At 52.4% G+C, this 17214-nt stretch overlaps 3 protein-coding genes across 4 annotated transcripts; 1 reads left to right on the top strand and 2 right to left on the bottom strand.

Annotated features, from left to right (window-relative positions):
* Positions 1-24: 24 nt before the first annotated feature.
* Positions 25-1698, bottom strand: LOC121591030 (serine--tRNA synthetase-like protein Slimp). The gene has a single exon (XM_041911359.1). The coding sequence runs from the start codon at positions 1450-1452 to the stop codon at positions 25-27; it is 1428 nt and encodes a 475-aa protein (XP_041767293.1). The 5' UTR covers positions 1453-1698.
* An 8-nt stretch (positions 1699-1706) lies between these two features.
* LOC121591028 (probable Rho GTPase-activating protein CG5521) lies at positions 1707-14164 on the top strand. 2 transcript variants are annotated; one of them, XM_041911355.1, is made up of 7 exons: positions 1707-2233; positions 3432-3542; positions 4054-4071; positions 4687-9590; positions 9682-10760; positions 10843-11087; positions 11185-14164. In XM_041911355.1, the coding sequence occupies exons 1-7, from the start codon at positions 2128-2130 to the stop codon at positions 11490-11492; spliced, it is 6771 nt and encodes a 2256-aa protein (XP_041767289.1). In that variant the 5' UTR covers positions 1707-2127; the 3' UTR covers positions 11493-14164. The 2 variants fall into 2 exon arrangements, with proteins under 2 accessions (XP_041767289.1, XP_041767290.1); XM_041911356.1 differs by lacking the exon at positions 4054-4071 and having other exon boundaries at positions 1708-2233.
* LOC121591031 (aspartate aminotransferase, cytoplasmic) lies at positions 14111-16911 on the bottom strand. The gene is made up of 4 exons (XM_041911360.1): positions 16196-16911; positions 15058-15717; positions 14679-14987; positions 14111-14594 (listed from the first exon to the last, which is right to left on the bottom strand). The coding sequence occupies exons 1-4, from the start codon at positions 16302-16304 to the stop codon at positions 14458-14460; spliced, it is 1215 nt and encodes a 404-aa protein (XP_041767294.1). The 5' UTR covers positions 16305-16911; the 3' UTR covers positions 14111-14457.
* Positions 16912-17214: the final 303 nt, after the last annotated feature.

Here is a 17214-nt window from a genome sequence, read left to right as displayed (position 1 = left end):
CTCGACCGGGAAGTCGTTTGCACTTTATTCGTTCTCGAATGTATTAAGCATCGGCAAATCCTGCATCGTTATGCCGTTGCCGAGCAGAATCTTAATCAGCTCAAGCGAGCTCATAGCGGTGCCCGCTATTACATGCGGAAAACGCTGCACTTTACCCTCGTGGTAGATGAAGGCGATTCGTTTGCTAAGAAAGTCCGTGTAGTACCCTAACTCGGCCACCTTCACGTGCCTTTGGTTTCGCCGATCAAAGACCTCAAAGTCCACGCGCATCGATTGGGTTGGGCGCAGATCGGGTGCTGCTACCTGCACAATCCGATAACCGACCGGCAGCTGCTCGTAAAACTGTTGATATATCTGTACCATTTCATCGAATAGTTCCACCGCGCCCTGGGCCGTTGTGTGAGCTCCAAACACCTGCACTTCGTTCGATTGAGCGCTTTCGAAATGATACCGTTTGCCACTGGCGACTAGCCGCAGTGGCAGCGCCGAAGGAAACACCGACAATTTCGTGAAGTAGCCTAGGAAGCTGAGGAGTGATCCACCGCCACATAGATGCAGCAGGTTCACCTTATCCGCTGGCTCGTCCTCCTCCTGTACCAGAAACAGCGACTCCTTGCTCACCATAGCCGCCTCAACCAGAAAGCTCCGCACAAAGTCAGGATTGCAGAACAGGATGCATTTATTGCGCCGAAACAGTTCGCTGCAGTACATCGGCAATCGAAGGTCCAACCAGGCCGCATCCCCTGTCATGTACAGACATGCAGGACCGAATTCTTCCAGCTGCTCCTGAACCGGGTCGACATTGCCCGGTCGATTGCTCGTGGCTGCTCGTGGAGGTTCCGGTTTTTCGTAAATACATTTCGCCCCCTCTTCGGGTGTACGTTCGTGCAGATCGTTCGGGATAGACAGGAAGCTGTTGGCAATAAATGCATCGGCCACTTTGTAGCTCTGCTCTTTGAGCATTTTTAAATCATCCCGAGCAAGGACGGCCCTTGACTTGAGTTGCTGCTGTTCCTCTTTGCTGGACGACTGCTGGATACGCTTCTGCAGGTCCGCGCGGTACTGCTCGATTTCCTTTTTGCGCCTCTCCACGTCCCGGTACAGCTCCCACTGCTGTATGAGATTGTCGCAATCCAGTGGATACTTTCGCAGCCGGATGTTCCGTTTCAGGCTCTCTAGATTGCCCAATTTGTGGTTGAAGTCGAGGTAAGGTACTAACACCGCGAACTGTTCCCGTGCCTTGTCGCCGGTGAGATAGAGCGCCGAGGACAGGCATCTTCTATTTCCCCTTAAAACGAAGGGTAGCTTTAACATGGTTGATAACGACGACCAGACGCGGTGCACTAATTTATCGTCATCTGTTTCTTGTTTACGTCCAAACACTGTCGAAGGGTGGCTTTGTTTACGCAACCGGCTAACACTGGTTCCGATGCGGACCGTTTCTGTTGGCATGGTGGAAACTTCGCCGCAGGTAAAACCACGTTCAATTTAAATTTATATTTACTTGACCCATGAATGCTTCTCTCAGCAAAAGTAATTTACGTTAAAAGCGTAGTAAACTTTCAATATTTTTGTTCAATTATTTTGCCACCCAGACAACTCACCCAAGGCACACCGGCTGGAGATGGCAAGTAATTAACCAGGTGATGTAACCTGCGATGATGTTGCCAGAATAAGAAGAAGAAGAAGAGAAACGAACACACAGAATTTTGGAAAAGCAACTCGGCCGCAACAACGTAGCTCTTGTGCGTGTGTGCCTGCTGGTAGTGAATTTTAGTGTTTTCCAATGTTTTACTTCCGTCTAGCAGCGTGAAATTAGCGTGCGGAACACCCTGCCCGAAATGCGCTCAGTGTAAAACTATCCAACATCTCTCTCACTCTGTGTGCTGCACGATTGTTGTTGGCCGTGCTACGTTTTCTCCACCATGGAGGATTTGTTTTTGTTTCCTCCGTCGCTCCAGTAGGCGAATTGCGAATGTGCTAATCCAGCTGGCTAATAGGGCCCCAGTCGCTGGTGAATATCGGTGTGGAATTGTGGAATAATCGTTCCCCGTGTGTGATTGTGTGTGTGTGTATGTTGTCGAGCTTAGACGGTGTGGCAAGCGTCGTAGTGTGCCCAGCCTCACCATGTTCACCAAGAAGGCCAATATCGATTTGAAAAAGTCGACCCAAAAAATACAAGACAGCAAGAAAGATTCCGCTGCCCGACTGCGGCACCTGAAAACTATACTCGGTAAGCACCGCGATACAGGCAAAGAGCATCAATTTCAATTGCCATCTTCCAGCTTCGATATTGTGTGGTTAAATGTAGTGGATCGACTCTCGTTCCGGGATAGGGTTGGCTCATTTACATACGGGCCTACCAGAGCGCCGTGGTTACACGTCGTCAGTGGGCGGCGCGATGGTTGGTGGCGCTGGAAAGCGAAGGGGGACGGCGGCGGACGTGAATCACACCTGTACGCGATGTTTCCGAGCTTCGTACCCACTCTGCATCCCCCTTCCCCCTCTCCCCCTTATTCATGCACGCAAGTTCTAGCCTGCTGTTGTGCTGACGAGTCACGGGCAACGAGGTGAAACGCATGAACCTATCCCGTTTTCTGGAGTATGCATACCACCACCGAGCGAACGATTGCGCCCCACCGTGTGTACGCACACGTTGCCAAACAATTAGATGTTCATGTTTGTGCTGCAGCACTGTGAATGTATCGAGCGGGAGTGGGGGGAGAAGACGGTGGCTAAATGTACCCACCATCGCGAGTTGCGAGAGCGATGTGTGTGCGATTGTACAGCTAGCGCGTAGAGCTGCCCAAGGAAGAAGTGGTAAAAGCAATAGAAACGACGATTAGCGAGACTTCGGCAGTGAGAAACGTTCGCCTGCTTATTGTAGCGTATGCGAGCGCTGGCGAGAGCGCGATGAGCGTTTCAAACAGATCGCGAGAGCGAAGATAAAAAACGTAAACAATCCATTTACAACAAGTTCATGGTTTGCTGCGATGTACGCAGACAAGCGAGAATGTGATGTGAAAAGTTGATCCATTGTTTGATCCCCGTCATCATCATCAACAACAACATCATCACCTGTATGATCCGTGAGCAGGGCGAAGAGCTGATCGCAATACCTGCTAATGTTGTTCACCATCCATCGCCACCGCGTACAGAGTCATCCACGAAGTACACCTTTGTTCCTACCATTAGCCACGACACACAAGCCCCGATGGAATGCAAAATAGTAATATCAGCTTGGCGAGAGCGAGAAATCAAGCCGATGAAAATTTACCACCACTTGCCGCAGATGCGCGGCGTTCTCTGCTTAATATGCAACACGAATCAACTCAACCCGTCCGATTTGCGTACTACTGAATGGCGAGGAGAAAACGAATGTTGTCACTCTAATGCTATTTTCTCTTCTCGCTTGCCCTTATTTGTTGCAGAACACGTGGACAGCGATGAGGCGAAAAATCTGTTCGAGGCCAACTACAGTCACGTCTACTACATCCTTTACGATACCTTTGTCCAGGCCGAAGCGAATCTGAAGCAGCGTGGTAAGTGCGCGTTCATGGTACAGAGGGTGGCCGCAAAGCCGATTCCGGTTCGGCCCTCTTAGCAGCAGCACACCCACGGGTTGTGTTTCTCCATTTTTGGAGCTCTCAACATTAGCATTTAACGTGGAATGTGTCACCCATTTCAAAATCCCTCCCGATGTAGCAAGCAAAAGCAAGCAATCCCATGGCAACGATTGGCCATTGATTCTTTTCTTTACGTTTATTTTATTGTTTATTTATGTGTCTTACTTTTTCTACATTTGTTGTCGTCTGCTTCCCATTGTCCTATAAAAAATGGACGAAATCTACACATACCGTTTATAATATTACTCTCTGTATGAAATGTTACAATCCCAATCCCTTCCGTGCACGTTGAACATTGTGCATTTCTATTAACGCGACGACTTCTGGAAATATTTGGCACTGGCATGCGTACCACCGAAATTCTTCCCAATAATAATACGACGATGCACTCCGCAAATTCTGTCATAAAAATGTATCCCTCCACCAGAACTATCCTTTCACATTGGTAAGTGAGCAGGAAGGGTTTTTTTTTTGTTGGAAGTTCTATATTAAAAATAGCTGTATGGTTGCTTTCGAATTCAGCTTGTTCAGTTACGTTTATCATTTGATAACTGCATCATGCGTTTTAGCGTGTCCCTAATAAAACTCTTCATCCTGCACGTTTTGGCATTGCCACAAGCTTATAATTGAACTTTCACCGTTCATGTATAAATGCCAAGGGTAGCAATACGCTTTCCAAGTTCGATTTTTGCATGTTTTTTGAGCATTTTATGCAAATAATTTGGATTGTTTTCACCGACCTAATGAGCTTATTCAATTGCATTAAAAAAGATGAATTGTATTACACACACTGAGTACATCGTGTTATGCTTTTCATATTTTTGTTTTTGATTACATTCATCTACCGATCATTTTCACCGGTCATTCAACGAACATCATTACATTTTTACCTGGCTTTTTGCAGGATAGTTACTTTGTAATCTTTGAAAACTTTGGTCATGTGTATTATGAGAGTTTTAATGGTTTACTGTTTGCTGATGCATTGCCGTATAATAAATCTAAACATTATAAACCTATTAACCTAAACCTTTTCTCTTTCATTGGCAATACCTCCCAATAGTGCATAAAACGCATCGCGAAGAACTGGATGGATCGTTATGGCTGTTGAGCAAAATACTCTGCCTTTTGCCGGAACTGGTGCAGCGGCGCTGGCAGTGTCACTCGCTCGGGCGCATCCTTGCGAAGCTTCTTCATTACGGCAACAGTGTGAAGCTGCGCCGCGAGGGTGTCAAGTACTTCCTGCTCTGGTACCAAGCGCTTGGCGATAATGCGCCACCGTTCGTGCACGGCATGTTTACCGAGCTGGTGCCGGGGCTGTCTGTACCGCAGCGCGGCAAGAACGCTACAGCCGTTCCGTCCGACAGCGAGTTTATCGCGACCGACCTGCTGAACCACCCAAACCTAAAGGGCGAGCTGGGAGGGTCCGTCTTCCACGACACAACTGCCACGCATCCGGTAAAGTCGCCCGAGATTCAGCCGCTCATTCCGCCGAGCTCGAGCGAACGGACGGCAGCGCCCGACCCGCGGGACGGGCTGGAAATACTGCTTGACTGCATGGTACAGTCCTGCGGGTGCTTGAAATGGCGTGACAACAGTCCCCAGCGCCACATTCGGACGTTCAACTTTCTGCTAACCAAGTTCCGCGAACAGTACCTGCCCGTCTTCTGCCCTTCGTTCGACTACAGCACGTCGGTGTACGAACCGAAGCTCGATCTGCCCGTGATCCGCAGCGTCTCTAAGCGCGAGGAAGTGATGAGCTCGTGTGTGGTGGTGCTCATCATATGGATCGCAAAGTACACGCACGAGCGGCACGTAAACAGCAAGCTGGAGCAGATACTGTCGATCGAGGATGAGCCGTGCGCCGGATCCGGAGGTGCATCGCTCGACCATGCCAGCCTGCTGTCTAACCTGCGCCACATGGGCTACACACAGACGCAGCTAGTGCGCGACGTCCTGTACTCGAGCCGCGAGACGGTCAATTTTGTGCACGAGATTTACCGCCAGGCATTTCTCATGGCGTTCACCTCCAAGTCTCAGATTGAAGCGATGCGTATCGCCATCTCCGTCTACCGAGACTGGATGAGCAGCATACCGCCTCCGCCGTTTCTGCTGGAACCGGACCTGGAAGCTATGCCGGTGGCTGCGGGATCCCCTGGTGGTGGTGGTGGTGGTGCTGGTGCTGTTGCACCCGCGATGGAAACGACCCCGATGACGGCAAGCAATAGTCGCCCGGGCAGCCAGCGATTGCGTACCGATTCCTACCTCGGTGCAATGATGATGACCAAGGAAAATGGGTCCATTCGAGCGGGACTGCAAAACGTGCTTCAGGTGTTTGTGACGAACGCGGTGAACGTGTTCATGGTCAACACGGCCCATCTGAATTTGCACTTTCAGTCGAAAACCAATGCCGACGGGTACGCCACACCGCTGGACGAGCAGACGGACATTTGCAAGCGAGTGCTCAACATCTACCGTACGATGGTGATGAAGACGCGAATGGAGGCGAAAACCTGGGAGCAGCTGTTGCTGGTGCTGCTGCAAGTAACGTCGGTCATTTTGCAGAATTCCCCACCGAACGCTAAGAAGAACAATCTCGGCGGACGGCTAGCCCAGCCCATTTTTCAGACGCTCATCGTCACGTGGATCCGAGCGCACACGAACGTGCCGGTAAATGCGGGCCTGTGGGACCGTTTCCTAAAGGTGCTGTCCTCGCTAACGCACCGCGAAGAGCTGATAGTGGAGTGGGATAAAACGATGCAAACGCTAACGCGCGTGCTGGCACGGCAAGTGTACAACATTAACCTTTCCGATCTGCCCCTGGACCGGCTGGCCGAGCAAAAAGGCAAACGGAAGCGTGGAACGCCCTCCAACTGGACGGCTGGTGAGAGTGGACGTTCCGTGGCAGCTAGAGATGGCGTCGGAGCCGGTGCGGTGAACGCATCCGATCGGCACGGTACGGGAATGCATGATATCACGTTCACGAATGGCAGTAACGCAATCGCGGCGGCAGGATCGGATGGCGGGACTGCACATATGGGCGGTAGCGCCAATGGTACTGGCAGTGGTCAGAACAGATCAGGTCTGGATGAGGATCGCATGATCAATGGCGGCGGTGCTGGTTCAATGACGAACGCGACCACTTCCACCGCTACGTCCGTGGCGGGAGTAATGCGGCTGCAGAGCACGAGAAGCATACCGGGCACACCGTCACTGAATAGAAGCTACAGCGAGGGTAGTCTAATGTCTGCTCCGTTCCGCAAATCGCGCGCTCGGCGTCGTTTGCGCATTGCTGGCCTGGGATTGACTATGGGCGGTAACTCGCGGGAGCATCATACGCCATCGGAGCAGCACCATCACATGGCCGACCATTCCTTTTCCCGGCTGCTCTCCAACACATCCACATTCCTGAGCATTAGCAGCGAGAATCTGGAGATGGCCTCGTTTTCCGAATGCACAGAAGTCCCGCTCGGCGGCGACAGCCAAGGCGGATCGGTTGTTGGAGGTGTGGTTCGGCGTGCCGTGTCGCTGGATTCGGTCCGGCCACCGGGTAGCGGTTCGGGAAAAAAGCGGCATCCCGACGAGGACGGGTACCATCGGCACAGTCGCGAGGGAGCTAGCTGTGAAGCCGGCGGTTCTCGCAGCCCGTCCCCGACCGCTTCGAGCGGCATTGAGAGTGGTTCGATAAAGGACTCTCCGATGCAGATCGCCGACGTGCTTACCGCGGACAGCTCCAGCATCGATACGCAGGATGATCCGCAGTCGTTCGGAGGATCCTCTTCGTCGATGGCAACGACCTCCGACCGACGATCGATTCTGGCTGGCGGAACGGCAAAAGGCTGGTTACCGGACGTGGCAGCCGTAATGTGGCGCCGCATGCTCGGCGCACTCGGCGACGTCAACAAGATCCTGAATCCGAAGCTGCACGCCCAAGTCTACCAATATTTGGTCAGCATGACGGAGAGTTTGATTAAGATCCGCATGAACCAAGGCATATCGCTCGATGGCAGTGGACACTCGTCGACTAGCGGCGCGTTCTCGAATGGTACGAATCTGGTTCCGCCCGTTGCACTGGTGGCACCCTGGTGCTACGGTGCACTCGCTCTCGACGCCCAGTACGCTCAGGGCAAGCTGTACGCAATGCAGCTGCTGTGCACGATCGTGCAAAGCGGTGCCAGCTTGGGCAACAATCAGCTGCCACTGTTCTACCACGCACTGCACCAAGCACTGACTGGGGAAGACCGCGCAATGGCCTACACCGCGCTGCGTTATCTCGGCGGGCCAAGATTTCTTAGCCTGCTGCTGCCGGGCCACACGCTGCTGCTGCTTGATCTGGTCCACGCGGCAACCGTGGTGCTGACATCGTCCGAAACCGGTCCAAACGCTCCCCGGGCACAAGTGGCCGGGTTGCTCGGGTCTCTGCTTTGCTTTCCGCGCACATCCCTTCCCGGGCCGGTGCTACAACCGTCCGAGCCGCACATCGATCTGATGGAGTGTCCCGATCTGCAGGAGCACGTGCTGAACGTAGTGCTGCGCTGTGCTCGGCGCGAACCCACCGCGAAAGCTCGCTGCATCGCGATCGCGTCGCTCGGCCAATGGATCCTGCAGAACCTTACCAACCCTACCGGCCAGCACAACGGCGGGGACGGCGAGCCGGCATTTAAGCAGAAAGTTCCTCAGCACAGCAGCGAAGCGAGCTCCGCTCGCCGTGACTCGGTAACGCACACCGTGAATCCGCGCATACGCGAAGCATTCCAGGTCATCTTGCAGGCACTCCAGTTCAAGCACCACACGATCGCGCGCCTAGCGTCGGAAACGCTGAAACTATGCGCCGAGCAGGGAGCCCGCATCGAGCAAATCGAGCGGCTGCCGCAGTTGATCATAGACACGGTGTGCCTCTCGCTGGACATTCACAACGTGCCGCACCCGAAGGAGTCGGACAAGACGGTGCTGACCTCGCTGCTGCTGACGCTGGGCGAGCTGTGCATGTCCTTCTCGGTGCGCACGCTGCAGCAACCAAAGCATCACGACTCGACGGAACCGCTCATACTGATCGTGTTTCGCATCCTGTACAAAATAGCTACCGGGCTGCAGAATGGCGAGCGCATTAAGCTCTTCACGACCGACGAGGACTTTGACTCGACCATCGTGGTGGATGACGTGCGGGAAAGTGGCCCGGGTGGTATCGGGGAAGCGGGCGGGTATCAAACCGCCGAAACAATTGCCAGCTGCCAGTCGGCGATTCGCTTGTGCGCCAAAACGGTGGCGATGCATCTGATCACCAATCTCGGCCACTTCCCGATGGGCATCGGCGCCACGCGGCTCAGCTCGTTGGTCGATGAGCAGGACGACCTGATGAGCGCAACGGGCGCTGCGGTCCCGGTTCATCCGGGCGGTGGTGGCGCGGCTCCGTCCGTTGCGATGCTGCAGCGGGAAAATTCCATCGCGGGCGCTCGTGTTGATGCGATGGAGCATGTGCTGGCGTCTCCCAACCTGCAGCTGCTTATGCTGAGTCCAGAGCTGGTGGCCAGCTTCATTGAGCTGCCCGCCCTGAAGCTGCCGGGAGGCGGTGCAACGGCGGGTTTACTGACTGCCAATCGCCAGGTGCGGCTACTGCTTCGCGATCTGAACGGAAAAGCGTGCTGGGATGCCTCGATACTGTACCAGGAACCTGCGCTATCAGCGGGCTCGAATGATACCGACCGAAACGCAACATTCCAAAACGCTGCGCCGGTTTCGCGCCACTACGCCTTTGCCACTGTGTCGGCCGGGTCTGGTCAGCTGGCTGGAGCCGGCGGCGTTACAGCAAGACATTTCGCTAGTGGTAGCGCTTCGATCGATCCACTCATGTCCACCGCTATCGGGCTGCCAATGTCACACGGTCCGCGGCACACGCTACGGCACCGGCCGGTCCATCAGCTACCAGTTGCCAAGGATTTAGCACCCGATTTGGACCAACTGGATGATGTAAGTGAAATTGGCGATGCCAAAGCAGTGATGGTAGTTATATATAGCAAATCATTTTAATAATCATTCAATCGTGATCTCACTTTTACAGCTTTTACAATACATTGGCTACACCAGCCCGGAATGCTTGGACAGCTCCGAGGTACCGCTAAACACGGCCGGGCCAAGCCCGCTGGGAGCGGCCCTTGAAGGGCAGACTATTTCCATCATTCTGAATCAGCGCACGATCGAAGCCGAGGCAGTTGCTCGCCAAAATGCAGGAACCACTGGCCAGCCGGGCGTGGATCGCTCGCTGCCAAGTGGAACCTCCTCCTACCCGACGCTTGTGAGCAGCAGCGGCTATGGTAGCTATTCGCCGGGCCAATCCTACTCGGATGACGCCGGGACGGGCACCATCGCAAGAGCGGCCAACACAATGCAAACCCAACAACAACAACAGCAACAGCAGCTGGATCGTAACGATGCTGCAACGAAACCATTCCAACTCGGGCGCATCCTGTTCAACCAGCTCGGTCTCGCCGGCTGGGAACGGCGCAAGCGGACCCACCTGCTCCAGCGTACCGACAAGCTGCTGCGCGAGCTGCGCAATCTCGATAATCAAAAGTGCCGCGAAACGCACAAGATGGCTGTGATTTACGTGGCGAACGGGCAGGAGGACAAGGGCAGCATTCTGCGCAATGCCTGTGGCAGCAGTACTTACGAGATGTTCGTGTCCGCGCTCGGCTGGGAGGTGGAGCTGGAGTCGCACAACGGCTTCCTTGGCGGGCTGCCGAGGCAGGGCTGCGGTCAGACCGCGCCCTACTACGCCACGCCGTTTCTGGAGGTAATCTATCACGTGTCCACCCGCATGCCGTCCGACACGCCGGAAGCAATACTGAACAAAACGCGCCACCTCGGCAACGACGAGGTGCACATCGTGTGGAGCGAACACAACCGCGACTACCGGCGCGACATTTTGCCGACCGAGTTTTGCGACGTGCTGATCGTCATCTATCCGCTGAAGAGTGGGCTGTTTCGGGTGACGGTCAACAAAAAGCCGGAGGTGCCGTGGTTTGGTCCGCTGTCGGACGAGATGGTCGTTGGGGGTGCCTGTTTGGCCAGTCTGGTGCGTGCATCCGCGATCAATGCAAGCCGAGCGAAGCGAAGTTCCCTGCCGCTGTACCAGCAGTAGTAAGTACCCTTCTGGGGCTGGTGAGGATGTAAAGCGACAAGCCTTTCACTGTATCGTGCGTTTGTGTGTGTTTTCTTTTAGTTACGAGGAGCGTAACCGGTCGATCGATACGGTTGCATTACGTCATCGGGAGAACAGTACGTTCGAAGACTTTACCGCTCGCATCTTCTGTCCGATTGCGCCCCAAACCGGTGGCAAGTTCGGTGGCGGGACCGGTGGTGGAGCATCAGCGGCAGCAGCAGGGTCGTCGATCACCTCTGGCACGAATGCAGCGGCGCCGCTGGCGGCCGCGCTAATCGACCATCACAGCCGTGGACCATCGAAAAGTGGGTTTTACGCGTGATTGGGGAATATCAGTCTTTGCGAATGGGACTAATTTCATTCCCCTCCACTCCCCTTCCCCTCCTCCCTCATGCTTTGCAGCGTGGATACACCATCCGGAAATGGTTGCTACGGCCCGCGAGGTAACGCAGCAAACGCTTGCCTCGGTATCGCTGGACCAACCGTCTCCCCGACCGCTGCGCAAACTGCACCACCCGTTCAAGGCGGTACCGAAGGGTAAAGTCAACCAGCATAGCATCGCTGCCGCTGGCGGACCGATGGCCTCGAGTGGCAGTATCTATGGTGCAGGTATGTCGACTGTCTCCACGGGCATGAGTGTGCCCGTCGGTGCGGCAGGAGGATCCACACCGCCAGAAAGCCCCACCCTGCCGGGACGTAAGATTAAATGAGATTGGTGGTAGCTTCGGGCTGCCGCGATCGAGTTGTCTTTGCTGCACCGGGCACCGGTTCGACCGGGAAAGGAAGCAGCCACCGCCGTCCCGATCTTACCTATCAAAGATGAGAGAAAAACTAGTAACCCTGGTGACACGAGCGGTAACGACGACCCTAATGACAGCGAGCATCCTGACGAAACGACCGGTCGCCTGCTACCATCTGATCTAGCGCCGCTGCTCAGCCAGCGATACGATGTGACGATAGTGGCCCGAATAACGGCCTGTTTCTGTGGCAAGTAGCTACAGCGGGCAGCAACCAAAGCATCCGCCACATGAAGCGTTGTGATGGAAAAGTGTGGCTGACGCAAACCATCTTTTCTATTGTTTGATGTTTCGTTTGCTGTTTCGGCACTTTCGTTCGCATACGCGTGCGTTGCTGTAAAGCAGGCTGTCCCTACAAAACGACAGCAGACGGGAATGGAAATTAAAATTAGTTTAAGCAACAAATACTTAGCTTTAACATGGTGTCGTAGATAGGCGGAGCGGTTCGCGCGTATCAAGCGAAGATGCGTGCACAAAACACGCAACAGGCACAGATTGTTTATTAGAAACGTATACACAGACATTTATATATTTATTTATTAACAATATTAACAATGAAACATTGGTAGGTAGGGTAGGCTTGGATGTGAGCATAACGAAAGCGCTCACGGAAAGGAATTAAAACAGAAAGCAGCAAACAGAAAAAAAGTATGTTTTGGCATCCCACGCTCGTTTGTAATAAATCAAACGAAGTGCACGGGACGCGAAATGCAGACAGCACTCAGAAAATCGTCCATTAATTGTTAGTGTACACTGTGAGGTATTAATTTGTTACTATTTTATTATTATGCTATATTATTCGTCTTTTTACCATTTTTTGTTTGTTTGTTTGTTCGTTTCAACACACTTACACTCCATTTAACGTATTGAGTTTTGTTACGCACGTCACACGCTGTAGGATTAAGTTAATAGAGAGCAATCAAACGAATCGAGTAATAACTGTACTAAGGCGTTAAAGGGCACATCATTTTGCAAACGTGACTCTAACATATATTGTTGTTGTTGTTGTCGTTGGAGGCTGCTGCGTGTTGTGTATTTTCTATTTTTTTGGTTCCGTTTCGACTGCTGATGTCGGAATTTGTCGGAAGCTGGTTGCAAACAAAAACCGGCAGCATAGATCTGAACAGTTTTCAAAAGGTTTTGATTGCAAAAAGAACAGGTGGAAAAAAAGGTTGTGTGGGTGTGGCAAAACCAGCGCATGCATCAATTGCAATAGTAATTGTACGATTTATTAATCATGGTGGAAAAATCACTTTATTTTTCATTTGCCTCATGCAACAGTATCGATGAGTTGCGCTAATCCCGTCAGCATCACGCAAATAAGGTAGATAGACATTATTTTCTGATTGTTTTCTTATCGGAATTTTGGCTGAACAAAAAAAACATTCGAATGTGATTGATGATGGTACTGATGAATTGATCGTCGCGTAGGTGTATAGCTATTTTTTTAAGCAACACCTTACAAGAAAAGGGACAAATAAAATTTGATAGATAGAGCCAGTCCCCCAAGCAGATACTGTCGGAACAGAAGAACAATATGTAACCAAGATGCAATACGATACAGCAGCATTCGCAGCAGAGTAATAGCAGCGGTAGGGAAGATTAGCGTTTTTGCTCGTGCGGAAAGGTGATAATTTGTTAAATGTTGCGCTCATATATTGTCAGTATTTCGATGGCAGCAAACAACCCGAACGCTTCGTTTGCGTAGAACCACGCAAGCGCAGCGTGGCAGGGGGTAGGAGGAAAGAGGCAGATAGCAGATCGGTGAAATGTTTTTTTGTAACAAGGAAAACAACAAAAACAATCGCACATTCGCGCACACGCTTATTACAACGTACACATTTAGCCGCGACATTGTGCACCACAAACAATAAGAAGGCGCATGCAATAGTTACAGAACAATTTTGCTAACGAAACAAAAAATCCAACTTTACAATCTCCTTCTCCTTCAAGCTGTTGTGTGCTAAGCCCGTTGCGAATGTAATAACTAATTACAAATCCAAAATAGTGGTAGAAATGTTAACCTGACCTGTCTTACTTGGCACGTTCAAGAGAGCTCATAACACAACCCGCTACACATACACGCAAGTACCCGCTAGGCTTAGCGCGGATGCATTGAAACCAAAATTGACTCTAAAATAAAGTGCAAACCAAATAAGCAAAATGTTACGTTGTGTTCGGTTGTGGTAAAAAGAGAGAAAGAGGCTTTGGTTTCCGGAATATCGTTCTTTATTGTTTCATCGAGCCAAGCCGACCCTTAAAATGCCGTTTGTCCTAATACATGTGGCTAAGGGGCTGCAAAGAACGCGCAGCTTTGCGTTGTTAAGGGCATTGTTTGAGATAGAGCATTACTACGATTTTCTAATTCTGCCTTCAATATGCTAAACCGATTTGATGAACCGATCGGAATATCTTCACGCCACCCTAACGCACTACAGAAAACACATACACAATGCTAAGTGATGTATAAAAAACAATCGCTACGTACGACCCGTGTTCGTGGTTGGTGTTTTGTAAACTGTATTGTACTGTGTGTCGCGCGCAAACTTTGCACTGTTGCTTCTAAGCCGTTACGGCCGTGGTTCGTAAAAAAAAAATTATGTCTGTCGCACCGGCATGTGGTGGTGTTTATCTCTATTTCTCACGCAGCGTGAATGTGCAACCCGTGCAAATGAATCGAACTCTGCCGTGACAAAATTAAAGGCTTCTTCTGGTGCGTAAATGTGAATCGCTGGATAGCTGATGCAGGTTGCAGAGCAGTGTTGTGGGGAGATTATAGGGGGGTGAGCGGGATTACACTGGGTGCTGGGTGCCTTCCGTTTGCGGCCTCCCGAGCTAACGTCCCTTCGCTCCGTGGCTACCATTTCGCGGCTGTATACTATTCCCTGGTCACTGCGGCATGGATAGCCTTGGCCACGTACGCCACATTGCTCTCGTTGAGCCCGCACATGCTGATGCGTCCCGTTTTCAGCAGGTAGATGCTAAACTCCTTCATCAGTATCTGGACCTGTTTCTCTGCAAAAGAAACACAAAGTAGGCGGCGGGGAGGGGGTAAAAAAACAAGTGCCTTCCACGAGCAAGATCATTAAAGACGCTTACCATTCAGTCCGGTGTAGGAGAACATGCCGATCTGGTTGGTAATGTGTTCCCAGGTGCCGGGCGTCTTCAGCGCCACCAGCTCATCGTACAGCGCCTTGCGCATGGTGATGATGCGCGAGCTCATCGTCTTAATGCACTCCATCCACTCGCTGCGTAGCTCCGTGTCGTTCAGCACGCGGCTCACGATGCGGCTACCGAAGGCGGGCGGGTTCGAGTACATGCCGCGCACGAGCAGCGTGATCTGCGACGCGACGGCCGCACTGGTGCTGGCCTCCTTTTGCACGACCGTCAAATTACCGATACGTTCGTCTGTAATTGTACAACAAGCGTATATTGTGAACGGCACTGTAGATGGTGTAGTGCTGCGGTAGTTGCTTACTGTAGAGGCCAAAATTCTTGGCAAAGCTTTGCGCACAGAACAGCTCAAATCCGCGGCTCACGAAGTAGCGCACGGCGAACGCGTCCTTGTTCGGGTCGCCGCTCGCAAAGCCCTGGTAGGCGGAGTCGAAGAACGGGAACAGCTTGCGCTTCTCGCACACGTCCGCGATCTGCTTCCACTGGTCCTCGGTCGGATCGATGCCGGTCGGGTTGTGGGCGCAAGCGTGCAGAATAACGACCGCCCCCTCGGGCGCCTGCTCCAGATCCTCCAGCATGCCGGCAAAGTCGATGGCCCGCGTCTCCTGGTGCCAGTACCGGTAGGTGCGCGGCTCCGTGAAGCCCGCGTACAGGAACACCTTGTGGTGGTTTTCCCACGTCGGGTCGGAGTAGTAGAAGACGGTGCGGTGCAGTATGCGGGCCAAAAATTCGGCCCCCAGCCGGAGGGCCCCGGTACCGGATAGGCACTGTACGCCGAACGCCCGCTTGCTCGCGAGCGCCTCGCTACCGTCGCCCAGCAGCAGCGTGCTGGCCGCATTCGTGATACTGTCCATACCGAGCACCGGCAGGTACTCGTGGTTGAGCGATCCATCGGCGACGATAGCGGCCTCGGCCTTCTTCACCACCGGCAGAATCCAGGGTTTGCCCTCGTTCGTGCGATAGGCTGCAAACGAAGAAGTGTGGGAGGAAGGGGGTGAGGGGAGGGTTAGTTACCGCAATGAGAGTGTGTGAGTGTAGGTATGCAGCATAGAAACAACAATTGAATCCCCCCAGTCGAACGGTGTTGACAGACGATTGCCTCGATTGCTTTGATAACGATTGGCTCCAATATTCTGGCACTCTTGCCATCACCCCATAATGTTATGTACGCGCGCAGGTGCTTCGCTCCTCTATTTCCATCCTCAGCATGATGATGAAGGAAGCCGTCCGGTTTGCGTAAGCATTCTACCCCTAACGGGGCACAAAAACGCGCAAAAAAACGCGCACAGCTACGAGGCGTACGCAAAATTAGCCATTTATTTCAAACCTGACATGACCTCGGTTGACCTTGACAGCGCTCACGGTCTCGGCACGAGATCGGGGGAGTGGGGCGGGTGGTGCTGCCTGATGCAACGGGTGCGACCTAGCGCAACATCACTTACCTCCTACGCCAAGATTAACCTTGTTCGGATTGGGGTCGTCGTTGCAGGCCTTATTAAGGGCAAACACCTCCACGGGAGGGCCCAGCTCGACCGAGGCGAAGATGCTCATCGTTGCAGTTGGTGGTGGTGGTAGTGTTTGCTGGAACGTAGTTGCACACTTGCGAAGCACTTACAAGCTACTGGAAGCACCACTTTGGACACGGCGGGAGGGAGGAGGACGAATCGTGCCAACCACCAACGTCGACGGGAGATAACTGAATGAACCGGGGTTGTCTGTCCCAAAGCGAAAACTCGGCGGTCCTATGTTGGCAGTCGTGTTTCGCTTTTTGCACTTTCTCGTCCGACCCTTTTGCTCTTCCGTTCGCAATTGTGTAACTGTGCTGTGTGCCGCTCCACCGCTCCATCCGTGTCGAGTGGGTCCGAGACCGTGTGTGTGAGGGAAGGGGGGGGGGATACAAGCACACATGTAAGGGCGTGTAAGCATTGCGCCTCTTGCCACAAGCCGGCTCTCTTCGTTTTGCAGCCGCATTTTCTGCATGCGAAAAAAAACCCGGAGATTTTCTCACAAATGTCCATTGCTTGCCTCTCCGTGTGTTTTGGCCGGCGTATTGATGTTGCTAGAGCGTTTGCTAAACCGAGAGCAAACGCGTTCAATAGCAACACCAACACACAGGCACGTGGAGCGATAACAACATTGTGTGCAGGAGCAAACACAGCCACAAAGAGTGAAAACTATATTGAGCGCTTTTATCTTTTTTTCGCATACTTCGATCCTCTCAAAGTGTTACCGCGCGGCTACATGAGGTGAAATATACAGCGAAATGAACTATTTGACAGGTGAAATATCTGACGGATAAAGCATCACAGCAACCAGCTGATGTGCAATGTAAACAAATAACGTGCACAAAATCGTAATTAAATCCATTAAATAGCTTCAATATAGAGTACTTCGTTAATTTTCAGTCAACAGTTAATAATTTCTTCCAATTAGGGAATGTTCTGCTTGAGAAGATATTATT

Source organism: Anopheles merus, chromosome 2R (genome assembly GCF_017562075.2).
Source record: "Anopheles merus strain MAF chromosome 2R, AmerM5.1, whole genome shotgun sequence".
Taxonomy (NCBI): Eukaryota; Metazoa; Arthropoda; class Insecta; order Diptera; family Culicidae; genus Anopheles; species Anopheles merus.
The sequence above is the reverse complement of the archived record's forward strand: the minus strand, read 5'-3'. Positions and strand labels throughout refer to the sequence as shown.

Bases quoted from the DNA above. Each gene is read 5' to 3' on its own strand.
- LOC121591031 (XM_041911360.1), bottom strand. From the start codon at position 16,304: ATGAGCATCTTCGCCTCGGTCGAGCTGGGCCCTCCCGTGGAGGTGTTT. The intron at 15,718-16,195 runs GTAAGTGATGTT...CTTCGTTTGCAG, and splicing joins GGTTAATCTTGGCGTAGGAG to CCTATCGCACGAACGAGGGC. The intron at 14,595-14,678 runs GTAAGCGTCTTT...TTTCTTTTGCAG, and splicing joins CTCCTACACCGGACTGAATG to AGAAACAGGTCCAGATACTG.
- LOC121591030 (XM_041911359.1), bottom strand. From the start codon at position 1,452: ATGCCAACAGAAACGGTCCGCATCGGAACCAGTGTTAGCCGGTTGCGT.
- LOC121591028 (XM_041911355.1), top strand. From the start codon at position 2,128: ATGTTCACCAAGAAGGCCAATATCGATTTGAAAAAGTCGACCCAAAAA. The intron at 2,234-3,431 runs GTAAGCACCGCG...TATTTGTTGCAG, and splicing joins GCACCTGAAAACTATACTCG to AACACGTGGACAGCGATGAG. The intron at 11,088-11,184 runs GTGGGTTTTACG...CATGCTTTGCAG, and splicing joins CAGCCGTGGACCATCGAAAA to CGTGGATACACCATCCGGAA.